Consider the following 19,798-nt stretch of genomic DNA (forward strand, 5'->3'; position numbering starts at 1 on the left):
CCACCTGCAGCATGGCTAAAACGTAATTTTTTTTCAGAAAGGGAGACTGACATGCTGCCCAACTTTTTGGGGAGGTGGGCAGGAAACTGCTTCATTTGCATGGAGTTGATCACATTTCAGGGAAGCTTTGACTTGACTATTTCCTCCCTCACTTTGTTTCTGGCCTGGCCACTACTGCACAGCATAACTTGTAATGAACCTACCTATGTCTCAAGAAGTAATTACTGTGCCTCCAGCTTGTCCTTTTCAACAGTGCTTTCTGTATCTTTAATGACACACAGGGAATGTCCTATTGCTGTGCAGACATGAATATGCTTTTAAGTGCTAGACACACCAAAACACAGTTCCCAGTGTTTGTGCATGGTCACGTTTTTATTTTTGTAGAAGCATTTAAAGGTGTGGAGGCAGAAATTGTTTGTTGCATGTTCTTTCTTTCAAGTGGCACTGAAGACATTAATTTACTGTGACCCCACCGCACTGGCTTAGTGGCAGTGGCGTTGGCTGCTGAAGCCAAGGATGCAGGATTGAATGTCAGCTGCAGCGGCTACATTTTGGTGGAGGTTAAATGCAACAATACCCGTGGCAAGCCACAGTGGCGAGAGTAATCGGGTTTTCTAAATTCTAAGGACTGATATGGCTATTAATAACGGCCAGTTACAAATATCTAGTTGCAATCAGGTGCCTATTGGTTATAGTTAAAAAGTTTAGTATTAGAATGTAGTTAATAACTTTACTAGTTAACAAGATTCACCTGCTTTTTGAGGTCCGCCAACACTAGTATTACTATACCGCAAAAAGATTCTCTTGACCTCAAAAACCGTATTTTTAAAGGCTAGTGGCAGTCTGCCCTGAAACATCTGGTTTATGCATTTGGGTAGTGCAGTCTTTACCTAGTGGAGTTGGAGATGAAGTCAGCATGTAAGACAGTGCAAGATTTCGGTTATTTCACTACTTTTATTCGGTCTCTGTGCTTTGTCTGGCCTAGCTACCTGGGCTGCAGCTTCCGCTACCACGAAAAGCTTATGTCGTTTTCATTTTCATGCACTCCCGCAGTACTACCTCCTGTACAGCATAGAAGTGAGACTGATGCTGTGGCATACTTACATATGCCTCCAGTGGAGCCTGCTGTTAGTAGCACTGTTAGTAGCGTCGCCATAAGTCCTTGTCCAGCTGTGTGGCTGATCCACTGAGCATGAGAATTCTTTTCTATTAAGTCTTCTAATAAGTCAACCTGTTTTGGATTTTCCAGCACATTTAATAATTAGGTTATGTGTCAAAGTAATTTAGTTATTTGAACTGCTAGGTGATACCATTGGATGATGATTCTGAACAGTAAAAAGCGACAGTTCAGCTTGGACAGCTGACGACATATAAATGGTTAATATATTTTCAATTCACACTTTAGACCTTAATGTTAATAACCATACTTAATCTACATCTTGACACATCGCAGCAATGTAGAGCATTTAAAAGGTTCAAAAATGGCTTCATAACGTACGTACTGTCCAATTCAAAGCATTAAGCATACATGTTTCAAGAACCGACTATACTCTGTATTGGATGTTTTTTTTTTATTGAGTTAGCACTTGTATAATGTTGTGATCCTTTGTACATGACTGAGCACTGTATGGGTGACAGGGCCCTCATCAGGCAGAGAGGATCTGCCTTTTGCGCTCTCATGCTAGACCGTTTGTGTCTGAAAGGAAGTTACAAATAAAATAAAATAAAAAATATCTCCTTGTGTTTGGGGCATTATGTCGTGAGTTGCAGCTGCATCTATATCCTCCAACTGCTATTTCTATACTGCTGAAATAAAGCAACAGTCATTAAAATGAGTAGAGGCCATGGGCTTAAGTTGTGTTGAAATACTATCATCTTTTCTATGATAGAGAACTTGCTGCTCAGCATGTGCAGTACAGGTGTTGCAGATCCTGCTGCTGTGGCATATGAAAAATTCATACCATCAGCCATTTGTTCTTGTTCAGGGCTTTCCAAACTGAGTTCTATAGAACCCTTTGGTTCCTTGGAGCATTTTTCGAGTTCTTCGAGTGCCTAGATCCATGCATGCCTCAACCAGCGCCTTTCTTTTACCCACTTTATTTTAAGGCTAGTCATACTGTACTTGCTCATAGCAGGCTGTTTCTACTCAACAGCAAGTCATTATTAATTTAATCGGCATTTTTTGAGGGGCCATGCTTCTGCATGCTTTTCTTTTTGCATACGTTTCGGGCAGGAAGCCAAGACGTGGTGTTTGTTAGTATCTTTTGAAAAATTACTGGGATTCCCCGAGGCTAAAATAATAGAGAACCTCAGTTCTAGTTCTGCACCAAGCCATTCAGCATTGAATATAAACTTTGGAATTCAGATGTTAATGATATTGGATGAGCATCTTGGACGGCAATGGAGTGCTAATGTTGCAACCAGAAAATGTGGGCCTTATACAACCGTTCTCCATACTTTCCTTAGTGCACGGTACTCACATTATCTGTGCAGAAATTAAAACAGATGTGAAGGCAGGCAAGTGAGGTACTGCAGAAAAGTTTCCTGAATATTTTTTTTACTTATAGCAAGGTAGATTGCTCTGTATGTGCATTATATGCATGCCTTGTGTGCATACCTTGCCATCCCTTCACCTCATTTCATTTTACAACCCTCTTTTTCTTCCATCCAGTGCAGAGTGGCATACTCTGGTTTACGGTTCCTTTCACTACTTTGTTTGACTAGTCTATTTGTTTACTGTCTTTGTCTATTGTAACCTTAATGCCTGCAATCCTGCTTCTAACCACACTTCACTGAAAACCCTTTCTTTTTCTTGTGCATGTGCTTGTTAGTTGTAGCTGTCCTCAAAGGCACTTTCAAAACTTCCTGAGCTTATTCACGGTTTTGTCTTAAGCGTCTTCTGTGTTCTTCTCTCCAGGTGAGAAGCTTGAACTCCCGGCTCCCTCAGGATGACCGAGAGTCTGCCATCACAACTATTGAGCATTCGGGACCACCCCCCGACGCTTATCAGGCCTATGTTCAAGAGAATGCCGTTACCAGCGTGCTAGCTCTCTACTACACTTTCCACACTGGTCAGCATTTCTTTTTCTTTGTTTCGTTTGTAATTGCCTTTTTCTGCGCAGTGGACTGAACATGCTATGTTGGCATGTGAAAGTATTCCCTTGTGTGAATGTATTGTAATGGTTGGTTTGTGACTACAGTCAAACCTTGATAATTCGAGCTTGGTTAATTCGAAATCATGGATAAAGAATTCTTGTGGTCCCCATAATTTCTAATAATGTAAATTTTATGTGATAATTCTAACAAGCGGCCTGCACCAGCCCAGTTAATTCGAAGATCTCGGGTGCTATGTGGGAGTGCCCTATCCCGATTTTGCCATGAACCCGGTGAAATGACGGCTCCATTACTCCCAACACAAAAACCAGTTCATGGTATGGCTTGCGGACTGCCAAAGAGCGTGTCTGCAGAGGAGAAGACGTGCTTCACTGCAATGCAGCTGGGGAGACCAGTTTCAGTGTCATGTGCTCCCAGAGCTTCGTCGAGGCAGTGTGTAGCGGAGGCGCTGGCATCTAAGCATGTCCCGCCCATAGCAGTGTCAGTGCGTATCTCGCAACATGACCATTCTTTCTCCTTGCCCAAGTCGTGTTGACTGCGTGCAATGCTGGCCCGCCATTTCTCGTGCGATTTCTTGGTGTAGTGTGCTGTGGCTAGGGGGTTAGATTACTGGCATCTCTGATTACGAAATTACAAAGTGCATGCAATAAAGGTAGCATGTTTCCACAACGAAATTTTTTGCCTGGGTACCATTTTTTTCGTGTGCGCTGCTAATTTGAAAACCTGGTTAATTCGAATATTTTTCACAGTCCCAATGACTTCAAATTAACGACGTTTCACTGTACATTTCTGCCAAGATAATTACATGAAATAATTCATTTGCTGCTGTACAGTTGAACCTTATTTAGCTGCACATGGAGGTAGCACAGGAGAAATCTTTAGTACAGAGAATTAATACACTCGTGCCTTATTATTGTAGACATTATGGTTTCCAAGCTAGACTATCCATGAAGCACATCATCCACAGCAACAAATTGTCAAGAAAAGCTGAAAATAATTATTCAGAAAAGAACTTTGCGATTAAGGTCTGCTTTCATGCATAACGCTGTATAAAAAATGCAAATTGGATAAAATTTTGGCTACTTGAAGAGCATTATCACGGTTGTCATTTTTTAAAATTTGCAATCTACCCACGGTTTAAGAATATATTTAGGTGCTGACACTGTGCTCACCGGTGTGACCAGATCTTGTTTTCCGCTCCTTGCACTTCCCTTGAACGTGGAGAGACGGTGCCATGCAACGCAGACGCGTCTAGTCGCTGAGCTGCGTTGTCCGTAATGCAGGTATTGTAGGATTGTTCGGTGTCGTGGCATGTACGTGTGCTTGTTTAACTGCGGCAGTGGGTTTTTTGATGTGCACAGAAATCTCAAGGGCGTTTGCACATTTCGCCTGCATCGCAAATACTGCTCTGAAGCTGGGAATCAACCCTGCACTCTTGTGCTTGGTAGCATAACTCCAACGCTATACATGTGAGCGCCGTTAGCGGAAGGAAATCATCAGTGCGACGCTTCAATGGCGACATTTGTAACTTAGTGGCTAGCACAGTGCAATAAAACTTGTTGCTGGGCGAGTTGGTGACACATACTTGAATAAAATGTAGCGCAAAAGAGATGAGCATGGGAGGAAGACACGACAAGCACGAACGCTCGTGTTTGTCGTGTCTTCCTCACGCTCGTGTTTGTCGTGTCTTCCTCACGCTCGTGTTTGTCATGTTTTCCTCCTGTGCTCGTCTGTTTTGCGCTACATTTTATTCAAATAGTGCAGTGCACTTTTAGAAGTGAAGCAAAAATTATTTACGAAAATGCCCCTGGTGTTCGTCCCATCTAGCTTGTCTTTTACGCCGACACTGAAAATGCTGTGCGGCTGATGACCTTTAGCAAAGCTAGGCTGGCGTTCACACGAAAAGATAAAATACTTGAAGCTGTAAACTGGACTTGGTGGCTTTCAGTACTGAAGAATTGCAGTGTGCCTGCTAAAGTGGCTATGTTGCCCTTATTAATGTTCTTCCACAAAATGCTCCACCGAATCCGAAAGTCGTGTGCAAATTATGCAGGTGCATATTTGTTATAAAGGTTGCTGGCATATTTTCTGCCTTTCATACTACCGTGTGTTGTGGCACCAAAATGCACAGCAGGTGCAAACTGCTGGAGGCTATGAAATGCTGACTGAAATTATTTGCTGTGCTACCGTGCCATCTCACATGTAGTGTGCCTACGTAGGAGGTTCTTCGGAAAGTCAAGAGTGATACACATATATAGTAGACTACGGAGAGTGCAGACCAGATTTCGATGGAGGCAGAACGAAAAAGGCGTCCGTCTGCTGTGCGATGTCAGCGCACATTGAAGCATCTCAGGCGTTCTGAATTAATCCGGAGTCCTGAGTGTGACTTTGTGGCGTAAACGGCACAATTCTCATTTATTAATCCACTGCAGCCTGAATAGCGATTCTGTGCAACAAACAAATTTAATATAACAAACAGCCTTGTTGGGAGATGTGATTTTGTGTATTCACAAGATTTAGTCGCAAACACATTTAGTCGCAGCTTAATTGGCAATTTTCGTGTAGCCAGGAGGTTAGACGGGGACAGCAGTTCTGACAGTCATTACATCCGTCTCCTTGGACGATGACTGCATAGACTTCGCAGAAACATGCGTCGACTCAATGCCGAACTGATATCTACATAACAGGCATGGTGTCTCAGTTGCATTACCCTATCTTCTCTGGGAAATACCCTGCGCCACAGGTCCTGGCAAAGCCTTCATGGTGGCTCAGTGGTTATGGTACTCGTCTGCTGACCCAAAAGACGCGGGTTCAGTCCTGGCTGCGACGATCGCACTTAGATGGAGGCATAATTCTAGACGCCTGCCTGTGTGCGATATCAGTGCGCGTTAAAGAAACCCAGGTGGTCGAAATTATCCGCAGCCCTCCCCTACGGTGTCCGCATAGCCAGAGTCACTTTGGGACTTTCAACCCCTTGAAACCAAACCAAACAGGTCGAGGTGAGCATGCACTGAAGAAGTTTTAAATAGCGGCATTCGATCAACGCAAGTCGGCTAGCCCAAACTGCAGTTGGGTACGAAGTACCATTGCCCATAACACGGCCAGTCGTCTTTTGGACTTGGCTGGGCTTCATAGGTATGCCGCAGTAACAGCCAACACATCACAGCCACCAGGCACATAGCCCGCTACAACCACCCACGGGCTCAGAACAAGCCACCACGGTAGCTTGTGCAATAATCACTGTGGGAGGTACCAAACCTCAACACAAAAGCCCAGTTTTAGCAGAACTTGTTTGCGCATGGTGCCCACCGCAATGTAGAAGCAGAGAATCGAACGTTCACACATTGAGATACTCTCTGGCAGCACAAAGCTCCGACAAACAGCCGCACCCGCTGCTCCGCAGAGCCCCCACGCCGCTGCAGTCGGCACGTGTAATAGAGCGCGAACATAGTCCGTGCGCATTCTTTGCAGCGGCAGACGGTCAGTATCAACACCTAAATGTATTCTTACACTGTGAATGTGCCTCATCTTTGAGAGTAGGTGCAAGCACGAATTGCGTCGCAGGAAAGGTGTACAGCATTCTAAGACAGTTCATATCTGGTGGTAGCCGCACCCATGTATCAGCAAGGTCTCCTGGCCACTTGGTGTGCCACCGCCTTTGCCTGTTTCTGTTCTATGAGCTGAGCAGGGCGCTTGATCTCCCTGGCAGCTTTCACTGCTTGATGCGCTGTAGCACTCACCCACTCGTCTTCGGCCTTAGTGACATGTTTGGCTGCCTAGGTTGTTTTCTCACCTTTGTGTGTCGCACTACATACAGCTGCCATTACTAACCTAGGTGAAATTTGCTAGCTCTTGACTCGTCTGGCTTCGTTGCATGGCAATGGCTACAGCACTACTGCCTAAGATAATTTGGAAGCATAGAACAAACAAATGAAGGATGACAATGAAAAGTTAGTCATTAGCGAGTTATACCATTTAGAACACACAGTGCGCAACATTTCGGTAATGGTCAGATGGTCTGATGTCCCAGGAAACAAAGATGCCTTATTTCTTCCAGTGTTGTTTTAAATCCCGCTTGGGGCACTCAGATAGGAAAGTTTTTTCTGCAGTATACCATTTGGACAGAAAATTTTGAAAATTTTCGGCTTTAGTTCCGGCTTTGGCTTTGCCGTGATTTTGGGACGATGTTATAGGGTTTGCAAATAATAGGAGCTAAGAGCATTTCATGCAAAAAAAAAAAGGATGCAGTGCAGTAGATCATGAGATGCATAGCTGCCACACCTTGCAAACCGTTAGTGCATGTCTGCTCCAGCCGGACTGCTGACAAGTGCTGAATGTGGTTGTCAGAGGACCAGGAATTGCTGAAAGAGGCTTCTTCGTGCAGTAGAGCGCATGTGTCGTCGATTTTCTAATTTTCTTGGAAAGAAGAATTGAGCACAGTAGTCTCTTCTTACTGCCATATTAGCCACCACACATCTGCCATGTTAGCAATGGTATAGAAATTCTGTTTTTGGCATTGCTGCCACCACTGCAGCTCACTGCTCCCTGTGCATGCAGCGTGACTAGTAATCGTGAAGCCGGTGGTGTGCGGGCTACATGCCACCACTCGCTGCTCGTGGTGTATATCGCACGACTAACTAATGATCGCGGCATTGGCAATGTACGGGCAGCACTTATATTAGTGCTCGAGGGTGTGACCGTGGCTCGCACATTCATATCATGTGTAATAGCGCAGGAGGGTGTTAGGAACATCCGAAATTCTACACATTGTAGACAAAGAATTCAGGCCAGGCAATTTTATGTATTCGTATCAACCGTGTTCGCATCATGGAGATTCTACTGTATTTGTGATCACATCAGGTGTCCGAGTAGACAGCCTATCTTTTTTTGGTGGGGGGAAGGAGGGTATGCTTAGACCTAAGACCAGTGCTTCTCACTCCATTTTTTCTGTTTTTTTTTTTTACCTTTAAAAAATACCGCTGCTTTTGAGGTACAAAGACAAGTGGTAGTGTTGCACTGCTTTTATCTACTCTGAGGCACCCAAGTCTAGTAGCATGATAGCTGCAGGGATTTGCATTCAGCACACAATAGGGATTGCAATCACTCTGGCCTTGTTGCATGCACTAGGGCAAAGGAGATTGTCATAGAAGATGCAGGTATGCTGCACACCTGCATCTTCCTTTTTAATATCTCACACTTTAATGCATGGAGACTGGTTGGAGCAAATACACCATGAGCAGTGAACACAGCACATTTAGCTCCTACAGGCTTCAGGGTCTTTGGTTTTTATGTCTTGAAAATGTGCTTCAAGTTTTTACGTGCAAACAAAGTTTCCTTTTTCAAGTTTACTAGTTTGTTACGGGGATATTGAAAAGGCTTTTTTTTGTCTTTATTATGTAGTTAGGGAAAGCATTTTGTTTATCATTTTGCATTTCAATCTGGGAGTATTGACATAGTTGACTGCCACATTCTCAATCTTTTGCTTCATCTTTTTCCTTCACAGTTTTAGTAAATTATTGTAACATAGTGCACATGTTTTTCATATGTGGACCTATCGGTATCAGTGATACCTGGAACAGAGATTACAGCTGAGAACCTACACTGGCCCTCACCTCCACCCTTCTGTTCTTTACTTTTGCACAGTATGCCTTTCGTAGAAAACTTGCCAGTGTTCAGTCACATTTCCTTTGGCTCACAGGGATTCTTTGCAGTGCACTCGAGGGCAATAGCTAATGTGTCACCAAACACAGATACTTTGCTGACTTTTTCAGGCGTATCCTGGTTGTGGGGGCTATTTTTGTAGCGAGAGCTACACTTGGCTACCAGTCGAGCATTTCGCCGTGGTCCGGAGAGGCCAGTTGTGCGCATGCGCGGCGGCTGGAGAGGAGCAGCAGGTGTGCCGCACGTGTCGTCAGAGCTTCGCTGCCGCCGGCGCTGCGCGTGACCTCGCATGGAAGAGCGGATGTGCGCATGCGTGGCAACCAGCGAGGAGCAGCTGGCCGGCTTTCGCCGCTGAGGCCGCGCGTGACACACGTAGATGCCACGTGCTAGCTATGCGCATAACTGCGCATGCACAGCTGCGTGTGTAAAATGCAGAGGTGACAAGGCGGCCGTATCACAGTCGTTTCGCATGGGTGACGAAAAGGAGAGTCCGGCCGCTATTCAGCGGCGGTATCGACAGGCGAAGAGCAATTTTTCACTACGTATAACCTGGCATAGTCGTGCTAAGCCACTGCCAATTTTTTTTTTTTTCATGTAGTACATAATTTCCAAATGTGAATTTAGTGTTTATATGTGGATTTTCTTTACTTTCAGCTAACAAGTCCTAGCTATTGTGAATTACTGCTACAATTTAAGCAGGTGCAAAATGCATAGCAATCATAGCCAGCTCAGGGATTTGGCACAACAATTTTGAAATGAAAACTACTTTTCATGTTGGTATGTTTTATTGAGGTTTCACAGTACACTGCTTCTTCCAGTGAATAGAAATAGAAGTTGAAAATAGCAGACTGCAAATGAGTTTGGAACTACTTTATCAACAGAGAACACATTTATGCAAAGCTAGTCCTGCTTCTAGCATATTGTTTAGTATCTTTCCTGGAAGTACAGGCACATGCAGTACAGCAGCAGAGGCAAGCAGGATATGTTGAATGGAAAGCGAGTTTACTTATGGCTGTTCATGACTTTGGTGTGAAGAACAAAAAGACTCTAGTACTTCTTTCACTGCCATGTACGTCTTTTTGTGCTTTCTTAGGAAAAATTAAATTACAGTCGGCTCTGCTACTTTATGTGAAATTGCAACACTATAGCATTTTTGTCACATTGCTTGTAGACCTGTCGTGAAATGCTAGAGGCCCATGGGCTGTGTGATGTCAGTGCACGTTAAAGAACCCTAGATGGTCGCAATTTTCCCGAGCCCTTCACTACGGCGTCCCTCATAGCCTGAGTTGTTTGTAAACCTAAGGTGAAATGCTAGAGGCCCATGTGCTCTGCGATGTCAGTGCAGGTTAAAGGACTCCAGATGGTCGCAATTTTCCGAAGCCCTTCACTACGGCGTCCTTCATAGCCTGAGTTGCTTTGGGATGTTAAACCCCATACAGCAGCAACTTTGTAGACCTAGAGAACTGATAGACTTGCATTCATGTCCCTGTGACTTTGCATTCTGTCAGGAGTTGCCATATTTGACTGCTTACTCTTTTTGTGTTTAGCTGCACAGTAGTTTTTCCTATTTTCACTTGGTACTACAATAATTCGTAATATCCATGTTCGTTATATTGAGGTTTGTCTATATGCTATATTTGCTCGCATAATTGGCACCCTCAGGAAATTTGCGCACCCCTAATTTATTACTCACATTTGTAAAAAAAAAAAAAACTTTTACTCGCATATTTTAAGCATCCTGTGCATATTTTAAGCATGCAGAACACCAGCATGCATGTGGATATGCGCAAGGCAGGCTAGGGAAGATCGGCACGGCCACGTCGCCATGTGCAGCTGCGAAAGGTGCGAGTGGCGAAGCGACGAAGTGTGTGCCGTTCGCTCGCGCTGCCTGTCGTATTCCCAGAGGAACAGTTGCGCGCGTCGGAATCCGAAACTACCGAACCGTTTGCTGTTCAGTTTGCTGCTAGTTAGCAGGGCCGCACACGAGGGCGCCGTTTTATCGCCTGTTGTCTCCATTTGCCTCTGCTGGTTTCGTGATTGTATCGTTGCGCGCTTATTGCTTTGAGCTGCACACGTGCCGTCATGCCATCCCGCGGGGAAGTTCATAATGTGGAGCGGGGCGGGAGGGGGTATGCGTCTTATATTTCGAATCAACTTTTTTTTTTTTTTGGCTATAGAGGTGCGCGAGTTGCGAGGTCGAAGCATAAACAGCAGTATACAGTATATATTGCGCATTGTGATCTTTGTAGAGTTTTTAGGATGTGTTTGCAAAATATTCACGTAATTTGTGCACCCCTTTTTGGAAGCCTTATATTCATGAAAAAAAGTGCACAAATTATGAGAGTAAATACTGCTGCATATCTGCTGTACTGGTTGTTCCTTCATTCTTCAAAGGCTTTGTCACTTTGCAAGACGCGACCAGATTTATCTAGATTGACCGCATCCAGTCGGAGCTGATTCTACGTTGTTCCAGAATGTTGTGGTAACTTTGCACGCGGTATCTTGAAAGTTTGAGGCATAGCACGCTTGTTGCTATGCCTCCGCAGAGTCATTCAGTTCTTTGTGGGCACACGTCAGCCTAATAAAGAGTTTTGTTTGGAAACCCTTTTTGCTCTCTTCCTGCACGCCGGACTGCCGTCACTGTTACGTGGCAATACGGTATATTCTGTTTGACAAGTTGTGCTTCTTGTATGCACGCAGCTCGACAGCGTGATCGAACGGGCGTGATGCGAGTGCTCGGGAGTTTAGCAGGTGCCGAGGGCCAGCGTGCCTACCAAGACCCGTTCCTGCACACACTGGTCGGCCACTTGGCTCTCATGGCAGATGACTTTGCCCAAGAAGATTTCTGCACGGTTGTTTTCGACGAGTTCTTCCTTAGTGGCCTGAGTGGCAGCGCTTCTGGCAGCGGACTAAGTGGAAGTGCCTCTGGCAGTGGCACACTTGCTGCATTGCCCAGCACAGAGGTATGTTTACCCCCCATCCGTCCTTTTCTGTCTTTTCCCTTGCATGGCTTACTCATCCACCTGGCTTCTTTATTTTTTTTCTGAAATTGTATGCTTAAGGCTTTTCCCTCCTTGCATGCATGCTCATCATTGGCTCAAGCAAAGCCATGCCTCTACTATCGCTGGGCTTGAGCCGGATAACAAAAGAACACAGGGCATGTTGTCGCTTCAGCCAGTGATGAGGTAGGGAAAATACAAAAATGGAATCGAGTCGTTATATTATAGTACTGGCCCTGGAAGTGACAGTGGAACTGAAAGGTGGGATGGGGATAAACTGTTCAACTATTCGTTTGTTCCCACCACTGCATTTGCTCTTAAAATGTGTAGACGTAAAAGAGGCACGGCTTGATACAGCAGACTGAAATACGTACAGCTTCATCTGGCTTGGCTGTGCAGCCAGAAATAGAGATCTTTGCTTAAGAGGGTGCCTCCAGTACCCAGGATAGGAGGTCACGGAGTGCAGTTGCAAATTTTAGTGCTGAAGTGGTGCACACATTGGACAGTACATCTTTTGCGTTATGTCAATTATCCTTGTATGCAGGAGGTGTGAGTTTCAATCCTCAGTGCCACCAGGTACCCACCAGTTTCCAATGGCTACGAGCTTTTTCTGGCATGCCACTGGCTTCTCTAGGTTGAAATGCTTGGAAAATGAGTCTTTGACCCACCTCGTGTAGACAAAAACATCTTGCGCGAATACATTCTTTGGCCAAACCTGACCTTGCACCATTAAATATTCATCATATCATTAATTTAGTTATTTTGAGGTAAAAGAGAGTGCAAGGAAGGGCATTTATAAATCATAACTGCATGTTTGAGACCACAGTTTGCAACAGCGGTATTATTTTGCTCTTTTGTGCTGGCACCTATATGCTATATAGTATTTGTTGTGATAATTTTTAAATTTTTTCTTGCACTTTGAAACATGCATTTTATGGTTATTTGTGCTCAGGCTACTGCTAAACTGTATGCCAGTACGGTACAGTATGCATCCAGTTTGAAGCTGGGGAGCCTCTGGGTCTAGTTTTCTTATGAAAGTGAAGACAGAGCAACATAATGTATTAAGACAAGGAAATCAGGTGTTTTTCACAGATCCCATTGCTTTGTAAGTTGTGAAGAGAAGTGTTTTTGCTGGAGATAGTGTAGGTCTCTGCTTGGACTCTGCTTGGTTTTTACTAAAACAAAGAGCACAAAAAGACATTACATCCTGTGTACCATACCATGTGCCATGCCTATACCAATATATTTCTTCATGCATTGTTTCTTCACTGCTTTCTGTGTATATTTCGTTGTCCAGGGTGCCAGCAATGCTGCGAGGCACTTGTTGCGCTTGCTGTGGCATGTTCATGCCAAGCTGCCTCCTTCCAGGCTGCAGGGTCTCATGAAGACACTGCAACCTCTTGTTCAGGTGAGCTGTGATTATCTGGTGCTAGGATGAGGACAAAAATGGTCAAAGGAGCACTACAGTGGCATTCATGTTCCATAGCCATGCTTTTCCTCCGGATAGATATTTTAAAGTGTGGCATACATCGTGGAAGTCAGAAAATACAGTTCACCCTCTATATATACGAAGTCCGTAAAATCCACAGTTTACTTCGTAACTTTAAAATTTCGCTACGTTGAAATTCTGCTCCTAGCATGCAGTGATTACTCCAAAACATGTGCGGACCACTCACAGGAAGAACCATCATTTGCAGTAAAAGTGGTCCATTTTTATTCACTTTCTTTGCCATGAGCAACAGCGTTCTGAGTCATTCCTGTACCCATAGAGATTGCATTCGGTCTCGTATGTGTTGCAAGCTTGTCATCTGCATCCGCACATCACATCAAGCACCTCTAGGGTGATGACGATGCACCCATAGGATTTTTGCTTCGCTTTCATTGTCGCCGTCTTATTTGCGAGTTCCTATGCACATTGCTGATACGACAGTGCGTTCAGTTTCCGACGCTGCGGTCTCATGGGGGAGGCAGGGACACAAAGGAAAGCTGGGAGAGGAGGAGTAAGGAGGAACAGCAGCAGCGGGCCACAGTGGTATGCGATGAAATGAAATTGAGCTCACTCCGTGGCTCGTCGCTTCTATACCACAAGCGCAAGAATGTACATCTTTGTGCTTGTGCGCACGTCGTCTTGAGTGGGAGGCAAGATTATCACCAGGCTCACAATACCAGGCACAGCACCGGGCTCACAGCTCACGGGTGTACTTGTGCGTCGATCCTTCCAGTCGTCTTTCTAGGTTTTCGGAACTAAATGCGATAGATACAGCACGGCAGTTTCGAGCACGGGGTGCGGGCCATGTTAGGCAGCAATTTTTGGGCAAGATAGCGAGAGCCATAGCTGCACAGGCTGGAGTGGTTGGCTGCGCTGACGCTTGTGCCTTCTAGTACATTCACTCGACACTATGTTCGCCAGTACTACCCCAGATGGTGGGGCAGGTGGTGCACTTGCCACCGTGATCATTATGTCGCATTTCCCGTTTCGGTGCACGTTTCTGTACACGCCCCACTCTGCCACCCGAGCTCATGTTAAAATTTTGGCTTGGGTTTGTTTCAACCCAGCAGTGAAATTTCGTTATGTTGAAAGTGCAGCAAAATTTGCTTCTTTATATTGAAGCTAAAAATACATTGCATTCGATGAATGCAGAGTTGTGAAAGCTAAAATACTTTGTTGCATCAAGGATTTAATTAAATTGATGTTTGTTACATTGAGGTTAACTATGTAAGTTATTACTACACAGCCCACTTTTAACAGCATTATATGAGTCATAAAGGTGATTTTATGAACAGTTATTTTAGCTATCGCATCGCGCTAAGAGGCAGCTCCACAGTGTGTCAGATAAAACTGAATTGCCACAGACAGGCAAGTTGGTTAAAGTGGTTAAGTAATACTGGCATTGTGTGGGAGGGTTCAAGCTACACATTTGTTGCACCCATCTAGGTAAGGCTTAAAAGACTCTGTAGTCCATGGCATATGAGGTACGTCAGAGTGGGCTCGCTGACTCACCTGCAGAGCACAGCAAAGGCTGCAGGAGGGAAGGGTCAATAGATCAAGTTTTTTGCCAGACTATGTAGATTATGTTCAAGTGTTATGTAGCTGCCACAACCTGCAGGTAAAAGGTCCTGAGAATGCCGCTGAACTGCACACAACTGTAGGCAAGGCTGGTGTGCAAACTCACCTTGCTAGGCCAAGCATGGTCCAAAGAACAAGGTGACTGACCTGGATGAAGGCAGGATAGAGATGAAGGATGAGATGTGGGTGCTACGATGTGCCACACTCCATTCTGATAGGAGAGAGAGGAGGTGCTCACAATAAAAACCTTTGGGTGGGTTAGTCTTTTTATCGTCTTCATCTTCAAATATTAAGAGCACTATGAAAAAGTCGAGGAACATGGGAACAACAGGGCTAGCCAGTGCCAGTTCTGTCATTTCTGTGTTGCTTTTTGCCCTCATCCTTTTCATGCCACTTTGGATTCCTTGGGGGCTCTTCCCTATTGTGGTGAAGGTATGCATCGGAGAGCCACTATTAGCAGTTGCTTCAGCACCACCCACATCTGGAGTGAAGGGGCAAAGGAAGGTGCTTCATGGGGGCAATACTAGCTCGCACATGATATCATTGGCAAAGATGGCTGTTCCCAGGCACCATGTTTGATAGTTAATCTAATCACATGTGAACAAGGAGCATGCACACATGCCTATGGTGATATACTATAGCTTACGGGCAGTGAACCTGCTATGGCGAACTCTTACATTGGAGCCTGTTTGCACAGTGGCACTGAGTAGACTAGCCCACCAGATTATAATTTGTGCGCTGCTAAGTGGGATCAGCTATGTCTAATACCCGTGCTACACGGGCGCTTCGAATGCCTGTCAACCGAATGTCATTCGGCTCGACTGCCGAACTTACGCTGCTGCACGAAATTTTTCGACAGCATTCGGTTCAGATGCTATTCGAGTCGACGGAGCTCTGCAGAGACATTCCAGATTTTGGAATGCCTTCGAAACGCGAACACAGCCCGAACCGGCCAATAGGCGTTGCCGCCGCCATCATTTCGCCCCGCCCACAGCCGCGCGACTGCTTTCGGCTCTGTGGCTGCTCATTTTGATACCCACTGCTCGCTTTTTCCTGCTCTTTGCTTAGCAAATAGCTCGTGTTATGTCTACGTAAGTGCTTGAAGGTAACAGTAACACAATGAACATGAACATCAAATTTCGCATGAGCATCAAATTTCTCCAGCAGTGCGCCGATGAGGATGGCGGATGGCTGCACTCATACTGTTGTTTACATCGCTGCCTGCGAACAGCTAGCACTCGTTTTCATGACATAAAATGCATTCTGCACTTTAGTTCTATTAAATAAGCTCATCTCTTTTGTACCGGTTGCACCCGTGCTTTTTAACGCAGTGCGACAATCGGTGGGAGGGAGCCTCGATACGATCGCTCGCCTGAGAAACACTTGACAGCCGGGCTGCTGACATCGCCTACGACCGGCGCTTGTCGCTAATTGTCCCGACTTCCCCTGACACGATCAGTAGTTTATTTTAAACTGCTTTATTCAGAAGTATGATTGGGGACCATTCGCACTTATTAAAATTTCATAACTTGTTATGCACAAAGTAGCAGCGACGACGACTGCTGCTGGCCGTAAAGCAGTGCTCGGCGGTCTGGGTCACACCGGCGCTCCCCGTTCATCGTATGCGCACCCTGCGATGTGAGCAATAGTTGATTTCTGGTCACTGTTGTCAAAACTACACTCGTTGATCATTTCATTTGCTAAAACTTGTGAATTCGCTCTTCACAACCGCCGGATTCACAGACGTAACTCTGCGGACTCACTAGGCCTAGTCGCCACGGAAGGGAAGGGAGTCGCCATCGATTAAAATTAATTTGGCAAGCGCTTATAGCTGGTGAGTGTTCGAGTGTGCACATGTGAAATATACCTGTTAGTTTCACTTGTTAACAATATGTATAAGGTAGAAGGGCGAATATATTCCCACAATCGACTCATCAGCGTGTTTTCGCTCAGCCTGCCGAGGAAATGAAAGCTGACCGTCCACCGTTCGGATTCGTTGGTGTCGTTGGCCTCAAAAACTTGTCCCACTACAATCATATATGCTGCTGTTGACCGTGACAGTGTCGTTGTCGCACTAGTATGACCACCGCCGTTGTCGTCATCGTACACTGAAAACGAGCTGAGGAAATTTCAAATGCGTTTGGAAAGTGTCGTGTAGCGCCGCAGAAGTCCGTCGAGTCCGAATGCCATTCCAAGTCTCGAATGCCATTCGACTCAGATGTCATTCAAACGTGCCCGTGTAGCACAGGTATAAACCTTAGCTATCTGGGTGGTATGTGCCCAAGCTCCCACCATGCTGTCATTGTGCAGAGCGCCTGTTGTAGTGACCGTTATTGTAATTACACACAGACAGGTGTCCTGGGCCCTCAACACTTTCAAGCAATGCTTCTAGAGCCTGAAGTGAACATTGTGCAGTTATAGATGCAGAGAGAACTGCAGATATATTCACACACAAGTGGAAGTTACTCCATAAAGGAAATTCAACATTCAAGCAAACAATGCCCTCAACTCAATGCTTAGAGGGCTTCCCATTTCACTCTGCAGTTAACATGAGCATGCGGAGCAATTTGAAACAGCCTATTCGCACGCATAGTGCAGTGGTGGAACTGCTGCACCAATTGCGCCAAACTGCTTAAAATCGGAAATCCTGTTACATACTGCTACAAAATTGATTTTTTGCCTACTTTTGCGCCATGTCTGCGCCAAAACGTCGGTGAATAACTCCGCCGAGAACGAAACCGAAACTCACTGTCGCGAAACCCGACATCTGCCGGCAGCAGTGTTTAAGACCCGTGCTGATTGGAGGAAAAGGTGTGAAGAAAGTGTCCGTCTTCATCCCTACTGATCATCACTGCCACAGGTCATCAGAGCTCACGAGGTCTCCGCCATGATGGATGAGCTTAGTCTTTGTGCCACAGAAGATATTAGCCAGGAAATCCGAATGACTTGACTTCTCGCAGAAATTTTTCGACCTCAAGCAAGCGGAGGGGGTCAACAATATCCTTTGTTGGCAGCACTCGTAAAGACACTTTTGTGCCTCTCGCACAGAAATGCTCATTTGGAGAGGTGCTTCAGTGAAAATTGGCGAGCGCTAAGAGACCGATTGTCCCTTTCAATACAAAGTGTAAATGGGCTTCGGTCTAATGTAATGATATATTCCCAGCGTTTCGGCCGAAATCCAGCTGCCATTCCTATGACACAACGATTAATCAGAGCGCAGAAAGTATCGCGGAAGTGACAGCTGCAGTGGTTGGAGTCTGATGCAGCAGAAGAGACACGTGCAAAATAAGCAAAAGAAGACTGATGTACCGGACAAGGACACCCAGAAAAGAGGTCAGAAAGAAGAGAAGGTACTGGAAGAGATCAGGCTGCCCAGGAATATGGTCACCAATGCTGAGCTACTTTTCGCAAAAGCCATGAAGTCTAAAAATTTTGCAGATGTTGCAAGCCCTTCTGAAGAATGGACAGGAAAGGCTCGCAGCGGCGCTGTCTGAGCTGGAGTCATCAAAAAAAGAAGAAATAGTACCTAAAATTTGCAGTTTAAGAATGGTATTATTCTTTATAGTTTTGTTGCATATCTCGTTTTGTCTTCCCTCTGAATAAAAATGGCTTTGTTTTTAGCAAAATCTCCTGTTTGCTTATTATTGGGGCTTTTTAAGTGAACAACAGCACTCTAGACTGAATTTGGGCTTGAAGCTTCTTTTTGCATGGCTATGGTCATCATAAACACCTGAGCAATTGGGGTTCAACAAATAAAGCAGGCCTTCTTTATTTAAGTGTCTCGAGACATGAAATTTTTCTATGAAACGTTTTTTTTTTATGCTACAAAAACTCAAATATCTGCTACAAAATGCCATTTTTCCTGCTACAAAACTTGAAATTGCTGCTACAAACTACAATTTCTTCTGCTACAAAAGCTGCTACAAGAAGCCAGTTGCCAATTCCATCACTGATAGTGGAACTTTGCATTTGAACGGTTTTTTGTTCGGTGTAGTAGCTCATTTTCATATCAGTTTGTGAGGTTGTTTGAGTAGTTACAAAAGTGCTTGAGCCATGCCATGGCATTTCACTGTCACATTCATAGTGTTTCATGGATTTGTCAGACTTGGAGCTCAATTTTCTGTGAGGTAACAATGCCCTCCCTGCGTGTGATTGGGTGGAGGACTGTGTCCAGAAATATGAAGGTTTCACCTGGCCTCTGCCAGTGCAAATGGGCAGTCTTTTTACTCTGCATTGTATTAAAGCTGTCATTGGTTGTAGCAAAGCAGAATATACAAGTACATCAAGGGTTATCATAGGTTCTCTCTGGAAAGTTTCAGAATAGATATACTGTACTTTCTGGTGTATAAATTGCATGTTTTTTTTCTGAATTTTTTGTCGGTGCGATTTATATTCAGCGCAAAAGAGCGCGCCACCATGCCCCATCTTTTGCCATGACCATTACTATTTTTGGAAAGAAACGCGATGTGTAAAAGAGGACAGACTCAAGTTATTATTACAATGTTATTTTATGGGCAGAATCACATAATCTTGCCACAACCAGACTGAATGCGGCAGCAGTGGCAGTGCTCTGCAGGTCCAGCCAGATTTTTGAAAGTTTTAGTTTCGACGCCACATCCGTTTGGCATCATGCGTTGTTGTTGCTCAATATGACGCTTCCTGTGAGGCAAAGGATCTACAATACAAAATTCAAGTTGTTAGCCGTTGGATGTCTGCCCAGAGAATGGGAACCGGGCAGCAGGGAGGCAGTTCAACATGAGCGAAAAAATCAGCTTACCACATTTTTATAGCGCTTACCAAATGCATAGATGCATATTGTGCACTGATGTGACTTATGTGCGATTTTTTTCGGAAAAACTGCTGTTTCCAGGGAGGTGCGACTTATACATTAATGTGAGTTATAGAGAGGAAAATACGATACAAATAAGCATGATAATCCACTTAAGCTGTAGGGCAG

At 44.9% G+C, this 19,798-nt stretch overlaps 1 protein-coding gene across 2 annotated transcripts in view; it reads left to right on the forward strand.

Annotated features, from left to right (window-relative positions):
* The window catches only part of LOC144114508 (negative elongation factor B-like), a 66,558-nt gene that overhangs the window by 20,212 nt on the left and 26,548 nt on the right, over positions 1–19,798 (forward strand). For both annotated transcript variants that reach the window (XM_077648301.1, XM_077648300.1), the window contains exons 8-10: positions 2,918–3,071; positions 11,476–11,738; positions 13,072–13,182. In XM_077648301.1, coding sequence (XP_077504427.1) covers positions 2,918–3,071; positions 11,476–11,738; positions 13,072–13,182 — 528 coding nt within the window. The remainder of the gene's footprint in view (positions 1–2,917; positions 3,072–11,475; positions 11,739–13,071; positions 13,183–19,798) is intronic.

The sequence above is a fragment of the Amblyomma americanum genome, chromosome 1, assembly GCF_052857255.1.
Source record: "Amblyomma americanum isolate KBUSLIRL-KWMA chromosome 1, ASM5285725v1, whole genome shotgun sequence".
Lineage (NCBI taxonomy): Eukaryota > Metazoa > Arthropoda > Arachnida > Ixodida > Ixodidae > Amblyomma > Amblyomma americanum.